The sequence below is a fragment of the Chiloscyllium plagiosum genome, unplaced genomic scaffold, assembly GCF_037043375.1.
Source record: "Chiloscyllium plagiosum isolate Xiang-an unplaced genomic scaffold, Cpla_swu_hap1 HiC_scaffold_2, whole genome shotgun sequence".
Lineage (NCBI taxonomy): Eukaryota > Metazoa > Chordata > Chondrichthyes > Orectolobiformes > Hemiscylliidae > Chiloscyllium > Chiloscyllium plagiosum.
This window is the reverse complement of record NW_028270140.1, coordinates 31,714,508-31,733,434: the sequence shown is the minus strand read 5'-3', so window position 1 is coordinate 31,733,434 and position 18,927 is coordinate 31,714,508. Positions and strand designations below refer to the sequence as shown.

Here is an 18,927-nt window from a genome sequence, read left to right as displayed (position 1 = left end):
TCGTAGTAGTCTGGCTGTCAGTTCGGAAATGTTCTTGATGTATGGTCATGTGGCTAGTCCCTTGGGGTGCGGCATGTCCTCGTTCCGTTGTCTTTCCCTTAGGCATCTGTTGATGAAATTGCGCGGGTATCCGTTTTTGGCAAATACATTGTATAGGAGTTCTTCTTCCTCTTTTTGCAGTTCTGGTGTACTGCAGTGTGTTGTGGCCCTTTTGAACAGTGTCTTGATGCAACTTCTTTTGTGTGTGTTGGGGTGGTTGCTTTCATAGTTCATCTGTGTGTGTGTGGCTTTCCTGTATACCTTTGTGGTGAATTCTCCGTTCATCTAGGAATGGGAGCTGGTTGTCCTTTTCTTCCTCTCTAGTGAATCGGATTCCTGAGAGTGTGGCGTTGATGATCTGGTGTGTGTTCTCTATTTCTGTGTTTTTAATGATTCAATCAATAAGCACATTAACCTGGACCCAATATACCAGCCCCTGCAATGGACAGCTGGAACTGACAACCGGAAGCGGCAGAGACAAACCACTATAAATGCCGGAGGAAACATCACAGAAGCGCTTCACACGAGGCCCCCAAGCACCGAGGATGTCACCTAGACAGGGGACGAAACGTCTGCAACACAAATTCCCAGCTCGGCGAACAGAACCACAACAATGAGTACCCGAGCTACAAATCTTCTCACAAACTATAATTTCTCCTTGAAAACATTCAATGTTTTTCCCTGAATCCTTTTTGCAGCATAGAATTCCACAGGCTCACCAATCACTAGGTAAAGAAATGTCTCCTTAACCCAATCCTAAATGACCTACCCAATTTCCATAAGACTGCGACACCTGGTTCTGGACTCCATAGTCGTCAGGAACATCCTTACAGTGCTTAACTGGTCTAGTCCTGTTACGATTTTATAGGTTTCTAGGAGATCCTGCCTTATTCTTCTAAACTCCCGCGAATATAGTTTTAACTGATGCAGTATCTCTTAGAATCAGAGTCATACAGCATGGAAACAAACTCTTTGGTCCAACTAGTCCATGCCGACCATCTTCCCAAACTAAACAAGCCCCACCTGCCTGCGTTGGCCCATATCCCTCCAAACCTTTTCTATTTATGAATTTATCCAAAATGACTTTTGGATATTGCAACAGTACCTGCATCCACCACTTTCTCTGGCAGTTCATTCCACACATGAAGTGTGTGTAAATAATTGTTGTCCCTGGCGTCCTTTATAAATCTTTCTCCTTAAAAATATGCCCCCTATACTTGAACTCCCGCATCTTAGGGGAGTAAAGGCCTTTGCTATTCACTTTATCTCTGCCTCTGAAGATTTTATACACCTCTAAGGTCACCATTCAACCACCTAAGCTCCAGTGAAAAAGTCCCAACCTATTTTTATGACTCAACCTCCCCATTCCTGACAACTTTCTGATAAATCTTTCCTGAACCCACTCCAGTTTAATAACAGCCGAAAATGTGTTGCTGGAAAAGCGCAGCCGGTCAGGCAGCATCCAAGGAGCAGGAGAATCGGGCATAAGACCTTCCTCAGGAATGAGGAAAGTGTGTCCAGCAGGCTAAGATAAAAGGTAGGGAGGAGGGACTTAGGGGAGGGGCGTTGGAAATGCGATAGGTGGAAGGAGGTCAAGGTGAGGGTGATAGGTTGGAGTGGGGGTGGGGGCGGAGAGTCAGGAAGATTGCAGGTTAGGAAGGCGGTGCTGAGTTCGAGGGATTTGACTGAGACAAGGTGGGGGGAGGGGAAATGAGGAAACTGGAGAAATCTGAGTTCATCCCTTGTGGTTGGAGGGTTCCTAGGCAGAAGATGAGGCGCTCTTCCTCCAACCGTCGTGTTGCTATGGTCTGGCGATGGAGGAGTCCAAGGACCTGCATGTCCTTGGTGGAGTGGGAGGGGGAGTTGAAGTGGTTGGGTTGGTTGGTCCGGGTGTCCCAGAGGTGTTCTCTGAAACGTTCCGCAAGTAGGCGGTCTGTCTCCCAATATAGAGGAGGCCACATCGGGTGCAGCGGATGCAATAAATTGTGTGTGTGAAGGTGCAGGTGAATATGTGGCGGATACGGAAGGATCCCTTGGGGCCTTGGAGGGAAGTTGGGGGGGGCGGGGGGGGGGGGGGGAAAAGGTGTGGGCGCAAGTTTTGCATTTCTTGCGGTTGAAGAGGAAGGTGCTGGGAGTGGAGGTTGGGTTGGTGGGGGGTGTGGACCTGACGAGGGAGTCACAGAGGGATTGGTCTTTTCGGAACGCTGATAGGGGAGGGGAGGGAAATATATCCCTGTGGTGGGGTCCATTTGGAGGTGGCAGAAATGACGGCGGATGATACGCTGTATATGGAGGTTGGCGGGGTGGTAGGTGAGGACCAGTGGGGTTCTGTCCTGGTGGCGGTTGGAGGGGCGGGGCTCAAGGGCGGGAAGTGGAGGAGGTGCGGTGGAGGGCATCGTCGATCACGTCTGGGGGGAAATTGTGGTCTTTGAAGAAGGAGGCCATCTGGGTTGTACGGTATTGGAACTGGTTCTCCTGGGAGCAGATGCGGCAGAGACGAAGGAATTGGGAATATGGGATGGTGTTTTTACAAGGAGCAGGGTGGGAGGAGGTGTAGTCTAGGTAGCTGTGGGAGTCAGTCGGTTTATAATAAATGATCAGTCAAATCCCTCGAACTCGGCACCGCCTTCCTAACCTGCAATCTTCTTCCTGACCTCTCTGCCACCCCCACACCGGCCTATCACCCTCACCTTGACCTCCTTCCACCTATCGCATTTCCAATGCTCCTCCCCCAAGTCCCTCCTCCCTACCTTTTATCTTAGCCTGCTGGACACACTTTCCTCATTCCTGAAGAAGGGCTTATGCCCGAAACGTCGATTCTCCTGCTCCTTGGATGCTGCCTGACCGGCTGCGCTTTTCCAGCAACACATTTTCAGCTCTGATCTCCAGCATCTGCAGTCCTCACTTTCTCCTCCAGTTTAATAACACCTTGCCATTGCATTAATCAGTCTGGTAAACCTTTGTTGCAGTCCTCACACTAATACAGATCATTCTGCTATAATACGTGTTTCACTAGCACAAAGTGGCTATATCGTGATTGATGAATTGTGGACATTGTCTGGATATTGCAAATTTTCTATTGAACGGGTACAGTGATTTTCTATTAATGATCTTCTACAGCACGATTTTGTATACAGGTTTTCCACTATGTGATTTTCTGTAACATGAGATTGCAGAGGAATATGACTGTCATGTTATTGCAGAATGACCTGTATAGCTTTCTTCACTGGTAAATACAGTCAGAGTCAGAGATGTATAGCACAGAAACAGACGCTTCAGTCCAACCCATCCATGTTGACCAGATATCCCAACCCAATCTAGTCCCACCTGCCAGCACCTGGCCCATATCCCTCCAAACCCTTCCTATTCATATACCCATCCAGATGCCTTTGTTGTAAAAGTTCAGACAGTGATGCATTCAAGAATTGAAAGCAAACACTTCTGTTTTGGGAGTTCTCTCTATAATCTTCTCCAGTTCTACAACCTATGATCTCAGCACATCCCCAATGTTCAATGCTTTGAAACTGGCAGCCATATTCTCAGCCCTCTGGCTTGTAAACACTGGAAATCTCAAGTGAATCACTCAGATTTTTGTTGTTTTGCCAAGTCTGCAAATCACGTCAGGCACCAAACTGGCAAAGTCACTTTATCTAACTAGTTAACTCTTCAGATATAAAATCCAATAACTTTTGAGAAAGTAATACATGCATATTAAAGATATAATTGCACCCTTTCAGATCTAATTCGTCAAAAGAAGAAATGCAAGGGGCAGACTGATTCGTTGCAGCTCCTTTCTTCCCTCCCCCGCCCACCCCCAGCCCAAAAAGAACATTTTCAAAAATTTGAAAGCCAAATACCAGCAAATATCAATGCTTTGACACTTGTGAAAGAGGCTTCCCTGTTAAATTCAGAGACACCCACTGCTCTCTAGCTTCTCAACCGCTTAGGAAAAAAAAGTTTTGGCCACAGAGTCTACAGCATAGTGAAACAAGCTAAGAGTCTCTGAACAAGGAGTCAGCCATTTTGGACTGATATGAGGAGACAGGTCTTCACAAAAAAAGTTGCGAAGCATTGGAATTCTTTATCACTGAACTGTGGATAGTCTGGCGATGAGTTTAAGGCAGTCCCCAGCTACAAACGGGGTTCTGTTCCTAAGTTGACTTGTATAAAAGTCAGAACATAATGCAGGAAGATAACAAATAGCTGTTTGCAAGCACAGGAAATGTTCACACTGTGGATCTTCAATGCGTGAGATCACATCCGAACAGCAAACGTTCACAAATCAGGGATCCCCACCCCCGTAGTCAAAACAAATGTAACTAGATATCTGGATATTGAGGAAATGAAGGTATCCAAGGTCAGTTTAGGAAGGTAGAGTGGAGGTAGAAGATCAGCCATGATCCCATTGAATGGCACACCAGGTTAAGAAAGGGCCAAACACTTTGGCATTGCTCTTTTTTTTTTGAGAGGAATAAAAAATTAGTGCTGACACCTCATGTAATATTTCAAAACTTACCTGCTTTTATTTGGAATGATTCCTTTTTCTAGTTGTGAGATGTTGTCTGAAGCAATGCGGACTGCTAACCAATTCCCCAGCTTGCCGTTGTATAGAGTATCTAAAACCTTGAAGACATCTCCTCGACTGAAGTTCAAGCTTTGTGGGCTCTCTTTTTCATATTCAAAGTGCGTCCTAATGTAGAACGAGTCACCGCGGCCAGAGCTGATAATCTCTTTGTACACTGGGAGGGTGAAAGAGGGGGGCGAAGTCACATATAGAAGAAGTGAACAATTTTGATTTAACATTCTCAGTTACTGGCTTTATATACAATATAACATAATACTAATACAATAAAAAGGCAGAGATAATTGCCCAGTAAAATAATGACAAGTTACAGGTGTGAACATGTTATGAGATGCTGTACAATCCCCTCATTCACAGCTCAGCTTCATCTTAGAATTTCTATTGTCTAAACAAGGGAGTGTAAAGAATATGGAAAATCGGGAACATTTTTAAACTTGTTCAGCCAAATAAAGACAGATAGTCACTACTAGGACAGGTCAGGGGTCAGGAATTCTGCAATAACCAACTCACCCCAAATGTTTTACAAGGCACAAATCAGGAGTGTGTTGACACGAACGCAGCTTCAAAACTCAAAAAAGGTCAACAGCGTTTAGGATAAATCACCTCACTTGATCAAAATCAAAAACCAATCCTCTACCATCTGGTGCACACAGTCATCATTGCAGCAGTGAGTACTATCTCCAAGATGCACAGCAGCAAAACACCAAGGCTGCTTTGACAGTATCTGCTAAATCCACAAGCTCTACCACCTGGAAGGACCAAGCCGGCAATCACATGAGAAAACTTCCACCTACAACGTTTCCTCCAAGACACAAACCATCTCGATTTGAAAAGACACCACAGTTCCTTCACTGCTGATTAGTAAATATCCCCCATTCCCACCCAGTCAAGACCACTCCAGGCATCCTTATTCCACATGAAGTGCAGTGGTTCAATGTGATATCTCAGTAACACCTTCCCAAAGGAAGGTCACAGATTCACAAGAGTGTTATGGCACAGAAAGTGGCCATTCAGCCCACTGTGTTCACACTGCCTCTTCAAACAAGCAGAGTTACCTGATGTGACTGTGTGTTTTTAAACGGGAGTATACCGCCTAACGTGGGGGTCAAATCCATGACCCTGACATTAAGAGTCTCATGCTCTATAGACTGAGCCAGCCAGGCCAGTTAGCTGCTGCTAATTGCCTACTCATCACACCACCCCCAATAAATGCAAGCCTTCTCAATGACACACACATTCCATGATTTTTTTTTAAAAAGCAAGTGCTATTCTACAGTCTCCTCTTTGGAGATGAATGCTTCCTTAAAACAGAGGCCAATCAAGTCAAAAATCATTGATCTTGATGGCTACTGACTGTCCATTATTTTCCACAAAGAAGTGATATTAGATGGATGGTCATTTTGGTTAAAAAGGTAATTAATCTTTGCATTCCGTAGCAGGGAGGAGAAAGTGAGGACTGCAGATGCTGGAGATCAGAGTCGAGACTGTGTTGCTGGAAAAGCACAGCAGGTCAGGCAGCATCCGAGAAGCAGGAGAGTCAACGTTTGGGCATAAGCCCTTCATCAGGAATCTTGATGAAGGGCTTATGCCCAAACGTCGATTCTCCAGCTGCTCGGATGCTGCCTGACCTGCTGTGCTTTTCCAGCAACATACTCTCTATTCCATATCTGGGACCAGGTTAATTTTTTTTTTAAAAAGGCTGTATTTGTGGGCAACTGCACCACTAGGTGAAGCAACCTGTATGGAGGCGTTAAAAATTAGAGTATCGCTTAGGGTTTGATGTACAACTAACTAGACTCCTATTGACTGGATTCCCTTTTCCTGGGGAAGGTTATAATCATTCATTCCTAATACAATCCGCTGCGAAAAAGAAATCACTCTTGCCAAAATGAAGGTCTCCAACCAAGTGTCAAACATTACAGTACCCAAAACGCAGCTCTATTGAATTTCAGAAACAAAAACAAATGCATTCAATAAAAACCAGAGGGAATTGCTGGAAATCAGAACTAAAAACAGAAATTGCTGGAAAAGCTCAGCAGATCTGGCAGCATCTACGGAGAAAGGTCAGAGTTAAACATTTCAGGTCCAGGGATCCTTCCTCAGAACAAGGTATGCAATGCGTTATGGAATTCAACGATATAACTGCCATTCGCTAAGATTTTCTTTTTAAAAAGTCTGATCAAAGGATGTGCATACCTCGGTGCCAATATATTGTGCCCAACCCTAACTGCGCTTGATCTGAATGGCTTGCTAGGATCATCAAGACAGTTGAGAATCAACTAGACTTGTGGATCTGGAGTCATGTGTAGGTCACACCAGGTAAGGAAAGTCGGATATCCAAAACGACAGCAGTTGCATGGTCTCCTTCAAGTTCCAGATTTTTACCTATTTCAGATTTCCCCATCCACAACGAACCTTGGGCGACTGTGGAGTTTGCACATTCTCCCAGTTTCCTCCGCAGTCCAAAGATGTACAGGCCAGGTGGATTAGCCATGGGAAATGCGGGGTTACAGGGACGTGGTGGTCTGGCTGGGATGCTTTTTGGAGGATCAGTGTAGACTTGATGGGCCAAATGGCCTGCTTCTACAATGTAGGGATTCTATGATATGATGATACAGAAGCAAAGTACTATAGGGAGCCTGCAGACAAGAAATCCTGACTGAATTCTTCTGTACAAATAATTGTCATTGTCCATCTCCTTTTATGGAAGGAAATAGCTTTTGGTCAGTTACTTACCATCATATTTGCTCTGAGCAAGAATGGTCACGTCATCACCCTTGGGGATTTCTAAAAGGTAGAGGACAGCTTCCTCACGCACAATACTACGGAAATCCATGGAATTGATCTAGTTGAAATACACAGATTAAATACAGAAATGATAACATTATTACCCATTCGTAAAATTCATAGGCTTACTCACTGCAGAGAAATTAAATTTAAGAAAACAAAAGTAAAAATAAGCTGCAAACATCAGTATGACCAACAGAGGCTCCTGGTGGAGTTCACCTTTTAAATCACCTTTCACTCCACTATCATAGAATCACATGCCACAGAATGGGGTTGTGTGGCTCATCATGTCAGTCTTTTAAAAAGTTATCCAATTCGCCTCTTTTTCTCTTTCCCTGTAACTCTGCAAAACTGTTTTCTCAAGCATTTTCCCATTTTATTTTCAAAAGTTACTGTTCAATCTGCTTCCACTACCCTTTCAGATCACAAAAGCTAACTGGGCAAAATAAATTCTCTGGGAGTTTTGGCTATTAAATCTGTATCCCTTGCTTACATTTAAAAAAAAACTGCCACCAAAGGCTATTTGTATTTATTTACTCTCAGAGCTCGGTGTATCACGCAATAGCGACTTTAGCCTGAGATCGTCTTCTCTGAATCATTTTCGATAGGGACACACTCCCCCAACGCCAGTCAGTCAATTCTTGGCAATTCATCCTTTAATTAAGATTAAATCTTAAGATTTAAGATGCAACAAGATTTGCAGACGAAAAAGAAAGGAGAATTCAAGTGCACTACAGCTAGAATTCTGAGACTTTATAAAAGCTTTCACAAGCATATCAATCCAGAATTGGTGTTAATTAATGCAATTCCATATCTACAGTTGAAACAGCGCGTCAAGGATTCCTTCAATAAATCTGCTGCAATCTGCCGCTCAACTGATTCTTCCAACATGGAGGCAGAATAGACATGAACTTGCTTTCTCTGCTTTTTTTAAAAAAATAGTTTGGTTTCTGCCACTGGAACCTAAATAACCTTTCTTGAGAATCACATTTAACTTTATTATAGCTGGAAGAGTTTAAACTCAATGTCACAAATCAGACTGTCTACAAGCTGTTCCAGTTTTTAATAGATAGTATTGTCATTAAAAACACCCATATCACACTCAAACGAGTCAGGAACCAAGTGGATCAGAGAGAAACTTCCCAGCTGGAAACAAATCTGATGTTGTAATCCTAAAACAGTTCACTCACTCATTCACTGCTCCCAAGTGTCGCATAGTTTCTCATCTAAATTTAGAGCCATTTATTATTCCCAATTCAACCTTGGTTCATTTCAAAGCTCGGACCTCTTTGAATTTCCCAACACAGAAGATGTGGATTTTTAAATGGTCAATCCCCCTATCTTTACCTTAAGCAGTTGATCTCCTTCCTCGAGCCCTTCATTCTCAGCAGGACTCCCATCTTGTACGCCTGCCACGAAGATGCCGACATCGTTACCACCAGCTAGCCGGAGGCCCACGCTGTCACCTTTCCTGAACTGTACCATTTTTGTACCAGGGCTACAGGGAGAGGGGGAGGGAGCAAACAAAAATGATCATAAAAATGCCAGCGAGTTACAGTTCAGCTATCCTAAATACTCTGAAAATGATTCGTCGGGGTGTAGTGTGCAAATTTAATACTATGGTATCAAGAGTTTGCACATGCTAGTGAGAGTATTAAAATGCTTCAGGGGCTTGTGAGGAGAGCGTGAGAATTCCAGAGCAACTATTTCTAAACAGCCACTGTCTCCAAAAAACTAAATTCTATATTTGTAGTGTATCAAATTTCTCGATTATGAAAATGGAAATGAATTTGCTTTTTTTTAAAAAATATACAAGTGATTTGAATTTCTACCTTCATCCCATTTGCACTCCTCCAGCACGGTGATTGTAACCACCTCTTTGGACCATCGCAACAAGACAACAGCAAACAATTCTCACTCCCCGTGAATGAATGTAAAAATTCCCAACCACTTATTTCACTAAAAATTTTATCACACAAAATATTTGAAGAATTTTATTTCCTCATTTGCTGTCAGAGAAAAAGTCTGATGTGATTGATGGCTTATCCTCATCGATAACATCATTGTTGCTGGAAGTCTGGGGATCCCCCTGATTTGATGCCAAATTCAAATGGGGCAATACAAAAATAGAATTCCGCACCACCAAAATTTGCTAGAATTTTGTGAGCATCTTTCTTAGAAGTCAGCACTGACATTGTTGCGCCACTGAAGATCACAAGTCAGTATGGCTTATTTATAATCTGAGGAACTTTGCGGTGTATTAATTGACTGCTGCACTTAACTCTGTTACAATAGCTGGACTTCAGAAGTAATTTATTGCGCATGAAGCATTTCATAATATCAAAGATATGGAAGCACATTACATAAATACAGAGATGTTCCCACTTGTGGAAAGACCAAAATTAAGGATTGTAGACATGAGTCACTCACGGATCAGATGAGAAACTCAAGAGAAACTGCTTTGCTCAGATAGTGACTACAAAGTGAAGCGTGTTATCATATTTGTAGTGAATAGCATGAAGGAAACAGGATTGAAGGATACATAGACAGGGTGATATGAAGGAGGAGGATAAATGCCTTCCTGTGAGACAAAGAACTGCAAAGGTCTGAGCAGGTACGTATTACAACAGTCACACCAGACGATACAGAGGAACCTCGATTATCTGAAGGATATGGATAGGGAGTATTTCATTTGGTTAATCGAATTCCAGATAATCGAATGCCAGATAACAGTTTAGCCGAGCATCGGAACTTTGCAATCTTGCCGGATAACCCAATATTTGGATAACTGAATGCCAGATAATCGAGGTTCCCCTGTATTAGGGCATGTTCCCAAATGTTGATCAAAAGACGGAGCTTTCAAAGATCATTGTAAAATAAAAATATTGAGAAGCACAAACGCTTGAAGAGGGAATTCCAGAGTTCAGGGATCAGCCACTAGTGGAGTAGCAATGAAAATCATAGATGTGTAAGAGCTGGAGCAGCAGAGATCTTGTGACAGCTGTCAAGCTGAAACAGTAAGTAAATACGTAAAGACACTCTCCTCCAGGATGGTCCTGAACTTAAGAAATTAAAGACAAATTACCAAGTCACTGTGCGCAACCAAGAGGAAAAAAAATTACAAATCAATCAGAAGTGCAATAAAACATTGATTGTGGGTCTCTCCGCTCAGGCAAAATGCCCAGAAGGCCTGACTTTCCAAGGCAAACCCCGGGACCTAACCAACTCCATTTTCTCAGGGGTTGGGGAGTTAGGGGAGAAGAAAAATAGCAGGTGGGTTGGAAGACAACAGAGACAAGACTTGGGGTGTTTAAAAGGCAGAGGAGGACCATTGTGCCTTTCATACTACTACTAAAACTTCTTCAGTGCCATGTTATTGAAGCTTTTCACCCAGACCACCTTGGCATCCATTAGCCTCCACACACATTGAGGGCTCAGTCTGGCACAGGGACCCCCCCCCACCATCCCAAAATGAAAAGCTAACATTCTGGGCTACTTTTCCCAGGTTGGATTTGCACATCCAGGTGATGACTAGATTCCACATCCTCAATCTTAGAGCATTGTTTCCCCCCACCCCCAATTCATTTACGGGATGTGGGCGTCACTGGCCAGGCCAGTATTTATTGCCAGAGGGCAGGTGAGAGTCAACCACATTGCTGAGAGTCTGGAGTCACATATAGGCCAGGCTAGGTAAGGAAGGTAGATTTCCTTTTCTGAAGGACATTCGTGAACCAGACGGGTTTTTCCGACAAATCGGCAGTTTCTTTATTAGTTGTAAAAACATTGAACACTGAAATGCTGCGACCAGCAGTGCAGAATGCTCCAATCTAGTAATCGACAGTGTAGATTGTCATCTGAAGGCAGGGCTTTTTTTTTTTGAAAATGGACACAGATGGTCACCGAGGAAGCAGTTAGAGTCAAGAAGCTACATGATGGAACTTCCAGGAATAGTTCCTGAATTAGCAACTAGAGCCCTTTGGGAAAGTAAACAGATTGGCCACAATCAAAGTACCCAAGATGTAAACTGACCTTGATAACAGCACAATAAGTTCTAAGTTGTTACAGACAAAGTAAAAATAGATGAACCACACAGTGAAACACGAGGCAGTGTCCGTCAAGATATAGGAAAGCATTTCAATCAAAAACAAAAATTGGATTCAGACCATTACATATTCCTCAGTACGTACATATTAGGATTCAAAAAGTTTGGTACATAGTTTACATTTCATATAAATGCACGAACTCTCTGCAACCAGGGGAAGCAATTAAAAAGCATTATTTTAACACTAGCTGCTGTCTTCCCTTAAAATAATTTTTATTAAAAACACATCACTTTCCATGAAAAAAAAGACTTGCACAATCCAGTTTTCATCTCCTACTACTTCAGATCTTTCTGGGAATACAGTACTGAGTTTGCTGCTTCCATATACAGATAGTTATTTAACCACTCGAATTAAAATGTCGATTAAAAGGAAGGAACATTTTCCAACTAGTCCCACTCACCCTGTCTTTACTTGAAGAGTCAAAACAGACATGTTAATGCAGGAGGAGACTGTTGCGGTGTAGGATTACCAGTGACTACCTAGTTGGTTCATGTCTGAAAGGAAAACTCACCTTCATGTCAGTGGCAATATAGGTCTCTGACATGGTCATGGACAGTTTGTAAATGCTCAATCAGTCCAAAAGGAGACAAGTATTCATGCTGGAAAATGCTTAGGAGCCACCTGACAATATCAGTTGCAGCAACAAAGTATATAACTTACTGTCAGAAGCAGAGACCCAGCATGCATTTGGCAATGATTATCTAATGTTTGAGGCAAAACAAATTGGAAATAGGCAGCATTTACGGATAACCGTGCAACAATGTACTACATTGTATCTTCTAATTCACAGCTGAAAATGTGTTGCTGGAAAAGCGCAGCAGGTCAGGCAGCATCCAAGGAGCAGGAGAATTGAAGTTTCGGGCATGAGCCCTTCTTCTAATTCACCTCTCCTCTTCTAATTCACAGGCTAGGGTAGAGTGGGTTGAGAGATGGAGGTGAAAGAGATAAGGAATAAGCAGAAGGAGTCACCAGGGTTAAAGCATTCACTGTTAAGGTGGCCTGGCATTGCTATTACTCAGGCAGCTGCTTTAAAATCTTTCTTGCTCCTTGAAATGCAACGTTATCAGGTTGAATAATGATTGTAAAGTGATGAACTCCAGAGAGTCACTCACAGAATTAAAATAAGAGATGCACACAAGGCTGGTCCACCAACCTTTGATGTTACTAAATGTCAATAAAAGAAAGGTTTTACACTAAAATATGCCACACCATCTGACAGTTCCATATGCCACATGAGCACAGCCCACCTGATCAGGACGTCTGTCTATTTTTCTATCCCCAAATACTTATTTAGTTTCCATTTACGTGAGACTGTCATTCACTTCAATGATCCTTGGGGTAGCAAGTTCCACTTGCATATGATCCCCAGGAATTCCCCAACGGATTTAATAGGCGCTGGCATATTTATATGTCCTAGTTTTGAATTCTTCAAGTGGAAAGTAGCAACATTCAACTTGCTCAGCCAACTCCATCACCTTGGATGCAGACCAACACCTTCAACCAGCAACACACATTTCTACAATGCAAAACATCCCAAGACTTTAACCAGGAGTATTATAAAACAATATTTGATAGCAGCTACATTTGCAAGTATTAAAGTGTAAGGGGAGCAAGTGTAATTAAATACGGATGGAAAAAAAATCAAGTTTGGGAATGTTTAATGGGGAGAAAAGCAAACACCAAAAAGGTTTGGGGAAGAGTAAAATAATCCTGGTAAAGATCTCCAGAAATAAATCAAATTATTGTTTGCTAACATTCTTGTCAAGTGTCTTGGGTTCAAACTCTCTTGGTTTTCTCTTGCCTGTGCTGGCTTCTTGTATTGCACGGACCCCGTAAGGATGGCCATGAGGTCTAACATTTACACACCTCAAAAGGACAACTTCATCCTACATGGCCTGTGTACAATGCAATCCCAATTGCAGTGCTGCATGTACCCATATAGATTAGAGGAGACATTGCTATATAAATACAGGTTGTTGTTGCCTTGACAAATTAACCAGCAATATGGTAAGTGAGCATGAAGGTGGACGATATCTTATAACTCTTTTTAATCTCATTGTTATTCAGTGACAACCCAAATCATTGCACACCCAGTCTCTTAGAAAGAAGAATAAATGAAGAAAAGTCCAAAGAATACTTAATAGGAAATATATAAAACAAGCTATGACACCAAGCCATTGAAGGCCAGAAGACTGAAAGTTTGGTCTGAGAGGAAGGCTTTCAGAAGTGTCTTAAAAAGGTGGACACTGAGGTGAAGAGGCAGCAAAGAAAAGTTGAAGACAACTGAAGAGATGAAAACCAGAGAAGATGTACTAACAGCTAAAGTTGGAGGAGTGCAGCTATTGGAGAGTGGATTAGTTGGAGGAGATTACACAAATAGGGAGGAGACAAGAATTTTAAAGTCAAGGTATAGTTGGACAGGAGCCACAGTAGGTCGACAGGCACAGGGGAATGGGAATTGCCAAAGACAAGACACAGCTAGCAGTTTTGAACGACTTGAACTGAAGAGAAGACCGTATGAAGGAGAGCAGCCAGCAGTACACTGGAAATAATTAAGCACTGAGAGGTAATAAAGGATTAATGAGGGTTTCAGCAGACAAGTGAAGATGGGACAAGGTTAGAGGTGGAAATTGACTGTCTTAGTGATGTACACGAGTACAAGATCAAGAGTTTCATCCCAGATTGAAATAACTCCAATTTTGTTGCAATCTGGTGTAATCTCAGATAGGGCTATGGGGAGAATGCGGGTAAGTGGAGTTGAAATGCCCATCAGCCATGATTGAATGGCGGCGTGGACTCGATGGGTCGAATGGCCTTACTTCCACTCCTATGTCTTATGGTCTTAAGTGCCAGGAAAAGGATGGTGTTGGTGGTTTGAAAGGAAAATTGAGTGGAGACCAAAAACAATAGTTCCAGCCTTCTAAGCATTTAAACTTAAAGGAAATGGCTGCTTACCCTCTAGTGGACATTTTTAGCAATAGCTAAAAGTGAAGAGTGTCAACAGAAGACATGTGAAAACTAATGTTGCATTTTCAGATGTCGTCACCAATGGTCAGCACACAGATAGGAAACAGCAGGAGGCCAAGGGTTGATACTTGGTGCGCATCAGAGCTAATGAAGTGTGGGGCAGGAAGCAAAGCGCTCACAGGTGATTCACAGATTGTGATTAAACAGCTAAGAATAACAGCAGATGAGAGCAGTCCCACTCTGCTGGATAACAGTGGAGTGGCTCCCTTTTGAGACTTCTTGTGGCGCAGTGACAGTGTCTCTACCCCTGGATTAAGAGACCCAGGTTCAAGACCCACCTGCTCCAGAGATGTGTAATAACATCTCTGAGTAGGTTGATAAGAAATAGATCAGTGGGGTGGGAGGTACGGTGGCTCAGTGGTAAACACTGCTGCCTCACAGCACCAGGACCCAGGTTTGATTACAGCCTCGGGCGACTGTCTGTGTGGAGTTTGCACATTCTCCCAGTGTCTGCGTGAGTTTCCTCCGGGTGCTCCGGATTCCCCCCACGATCCAAAGGTGTGCAGGTCAGGTGAATTGGCCATGCTAAATTGCCCATTGTGTTAGGTGCATTAGTCAGAGGGAAATGGGTCTGGGTGGATTACTCTTCAGAGGGTTGGTGTGGACATGTTGGGCCAAAGGGCCTGTTTCCACACTGTAGGGAATCCAATCAAAACTAATCTAATCGAAAAGAGTGGTATTGAAGGAAGATGACGCGGTCACCTCTGCCAAAAACTGCAGAGTATGGAGGTCAAGGAGGAAATATAACTTCACTATCCTGACATGCTTGATATCAGAATTTAACAACACCCTTATCAATCCCAGACGTAAAACTGGGAAAAAAAAAATCAACCTAACACCAATTACCATTTTTGGAAACTTCGATCATTCCATGTGTAGATGTGTTTGCTAATGTCACTGAAAGAGTCAGAGATGTACAGCACACAAACAGACCCTTCGGTCCAATTTGTACATGCCGATCAGATATTGCTCACCCCAATGTAGTCCCACCTGCCAGCACCCGGCCCATATCCCTCCAATCCCTTCCTATTCACATACCCATCCAGATGCCTTTTAAATGTTGCAATTGTACCAGCCTCCATCACTTCCTCTGGCAGCTCATTCCATACACGTACCACCCTCTGCATGAAAATGTTACCCCTTAGGTATCTTTTATATCTTTCCCCTCACTCTGAATCAATACTCTCTAATACTAGGTTCCCCCCACTCCAGGGAAAAGACCTTGTCTATTTACTGTATCCAGGCCCTTCATGATTTTATAAACCTCTGGTGCTCCAGGGAAGATAGCTCCTGCTGATTCAACCTCTCCCTCTACCCTGACAACATCCTTGTAAATCTTTTCTCATCCTTTCAAGTTTCACAACATCTTTCTGACACGAAGACCAGAATTGCAAGCAATATTCCAAAAGTGGCCAAACCAATGTCCTGTATAGCCACAACATGACCTCCCAGAGTATTCAATGCTCTGACCAATAAAGGAAAGCATACCAAACACCTTCTTCACTATCCTATCTACCTGCAACTCCACTTTCAAAGAGCTACGAACCTGCACATCAAGGTCTCTTTGTTCAGCAACATTCCTTAGGACCTTACCATTAAGTGTGTAAGTCCTGCTAAGATTTGCTTTTCCAAAATGCAATACCTTACACATTTATCTAAATTAAACTCCATCTGCCACTCCTCAGAACCTGTTTAAACGGAGGTACCTTTCTTCACTGCCCACTATACCTCCAATTTTGATTTCATCAGCAAACTTACTAACTATACCTCCTATGCTCACATCCAAGTCATTTATATAAAATGACGAAAAGTAGTGGACCCAGCACTGATCCTTGTTGCCCTCCACCAGTCACAGGCCTCCGGTCTGAAAAGCTACCCTCCAACCTCTACCTTTGAACCAGTTCTGTATCCAAATGGCTAGTTCTCCCTGTATTCCATGAGATCTAACCTTGCTAAACAGTCTCCCATGGGAAACCTTGTCGAACACGTTACTGAGGTCCATATAGATCATGTCTACCGCTCTGCCCTCTTCCTCAAAAAACTCAATCAAGTTCATGAGACACGATTTCCCATGCACAAAGCCATGCCGACTATCCCTAATCAGTCCTTGCCTTTCCAAATATATGTACACCCTGTCCCTCAGGATTCCCTCCAACAACTTGCCCACCACCAACATCAGGTTCACTGGTCCAGAGTTCCCTGGCTTGTCTTTACCACCTTTCTTAAATAGTGGCACCACATTAGCCAACCTCCAGTCTTCCGGCACCTCAGCTGTGACCATCAATAATACAAATATCTCAGCAAGAGGCCCAACAATCACTTCCCTAGCTCCCTACACAATTCTAGGGTACATCTGATCAGGTTCTGGGGATTTATCCTCTTTTGTGCATTTCAAGACATCCAGCACTTCCTTCCCTGCAATACGGTCATTTTTCAAGATGTCACCATCTATTGCCTGATCCCATCAAAATTGGCCCTTTCTCCAATTGAGAACTTCAACTTTTAGATCTGGTCTATCCTTTTCCATCACTATTTTAAAATTAAAAGAATTGAGGTTACTGGACACAAAATGCTCCCCCACTGACACCGCAGTCATCTCCCCTGCCTTATTCCCCAGAGTAGGTCAGGTTTTGCACCTTCTCTGGTAGGTACATCCACATACTGAAATCAGAAAATTTTCTTATACACACTTATACACTTCTCCATCTCAACCCTTAACACGCTATGGCAGTCCCGGATATGTTTGGAATGTTAAAATCCCCTATCATAACCACCCTATTATTCTTACAGATAACGGAGATCTCCTTACAAATTTATTTCTCAATTTCCCTCTGACTATTAGGGAGTCTATAACACAATCCCAATAAGGTGATCATCCCTTTCTTATTTCTCAGTTCCACTCAAATAACTTCCCTGGATGTATTTCCAGGAATATCCTCCCTCAGTATAGCTGTAAAGCTATCACTTATCAAAAACACCACTTCGTCCTCCTCTCTTGCCTCCCATTCTGTCCTTCCTGCAGCATTTGTATCCTGGAACATTAAGCTGCCAGTCCTGTCCATCCCTGATCTATGTTTCTGTAGTTGCTCTGACAGCCCAGTCCCATGTTCCTAACCATGCCCGGAGTTCATCTGCCTTCCCTGTTAGACCTCTTGCATTGATATAAATGCAGTTTAATTTTTTTTCGATTAGATTACCTACAGTTTGGAAACAGGCCCTTTGGCCCAACAAGTCCACACCGACCCTCCAAACAGCAACCCACCCCCCTACATTCACCCCTGGCTAATGCACCAAACACTACGGGCAATTTATCATGGCCAATTCACCTAACCTGCACATCTTTGGACTGTGGGAGGAAACCGGAGCACCCGGAGGAAACCCACACAGTCCTACCTTGTCCCTGCCTGCCCTGACTGTTTGACTCACTTTTTTCACAACTGTACCAGTCTCAGATTGATCTCTTATCTCACTATCTCCCTGGGTCCCACCTCCCCATTTTAAATCTTCCTGAACAGCTCTAGCAAATCTCCCTGCCAGTATATTAATCCCCTTCCAATTCAGGTGCAATCCGTCCTACTTGTACAGATCACTTCTACCCCAAGAAAGATTCCAATGATCCAAAAATGTGAATCCTTCTCCCATACACCAGCTCCTCAGCCATGCATTCATCTGCTCGATCCTCCTATTCCAACCTCATTAGCTCGTAGTGTCGTCCCATTTACCCCCTCAGCCGAAACAAAACGCTCAGAGGCATTGTATAGTTTTATCTCCTTCATCTTTATTCGGGCCCTGGAGGGAGAGAGAATGATTGCACAGGGACGAGTTCACGGTCTTCAATGGAACAGCAGTTTCTTAATGAATTATACAAGTCATTTTACAGAGAGGAGCATCCAGATAAAGCAACATACATGTTGACTGGGTGACCTTTACAATCAACGAGTATCAATAGTAAAGATTAAGCTATCTGCTGTTGCACAATGAATGTTCTTAACCTTAACTAGCTTCACGTAATAAATACTTTTCACCTTGTTAAAGTGACCTTACATACTGAATGCTTCCAATATGGTTAAATGGCTTTTCATAATGAATGCTTTTTCAGCTTGTTAACCTATTACAGTTAACAATGAGGTGCTGGAAGCAAGGGTAAGTTCTTATCTGATCTGAGTCATGCTCAGCTGAACCTCGTTTCACAAAACTCAGAACTTAACTCTTTCCCTGCCTGCTTATATCCTATACACATTTTCAGTAACACTAGGAGTAATCCAGATATTACTACTCTCAAGGATCTCCTTTTTAAATTCCTGCCAAACTCTCTATATTCCCCCTTCAGAATCTCATCCTTTTCCTTTTCTATGTCATTGGTTCCAATGTGTATAATGAGCTCCTGCT

The 18,927-nt window shown here is 43.0% G+C and overlaps 1 protein-coding gene across 4 annotated transcripts in view; it reads right to left on the bottom strand.

Moving 5' to 3' along the window:
* tjp2a (tight junction protein 2a (zona occludens 2)) overlaps positions 1 to 18,927 on the bottom strand; it is a 141,603-nt gene that overhangs the window by 20,415 nt on the left and 102,261 nt on the right. For all 4 annotated transcript variants that reach the window (XM_043716825.2, XM_043716815.2, XM_087995710.1 and 1 more), the window contains exons 11-13: positions 8,756 to 8,906; positions 7,358 to 7,466; positions 4,556 to 4,778 (exon numbers count right to left, since the gene is read on the bottom strand). In XM_043716825.2, the coding sequence (XP_043572760.2) occupies positions 4,556 to 4,778; positions 7,358 to 7,466; positions 8,756 to 8,906 (483 nt within the window). The remainder of the gene's footprint in view (positions 1 to 4,555; positions 4,779 to 7,357; positions 7,467 to 8,755; positions 8,907 to 18,927) is intronic.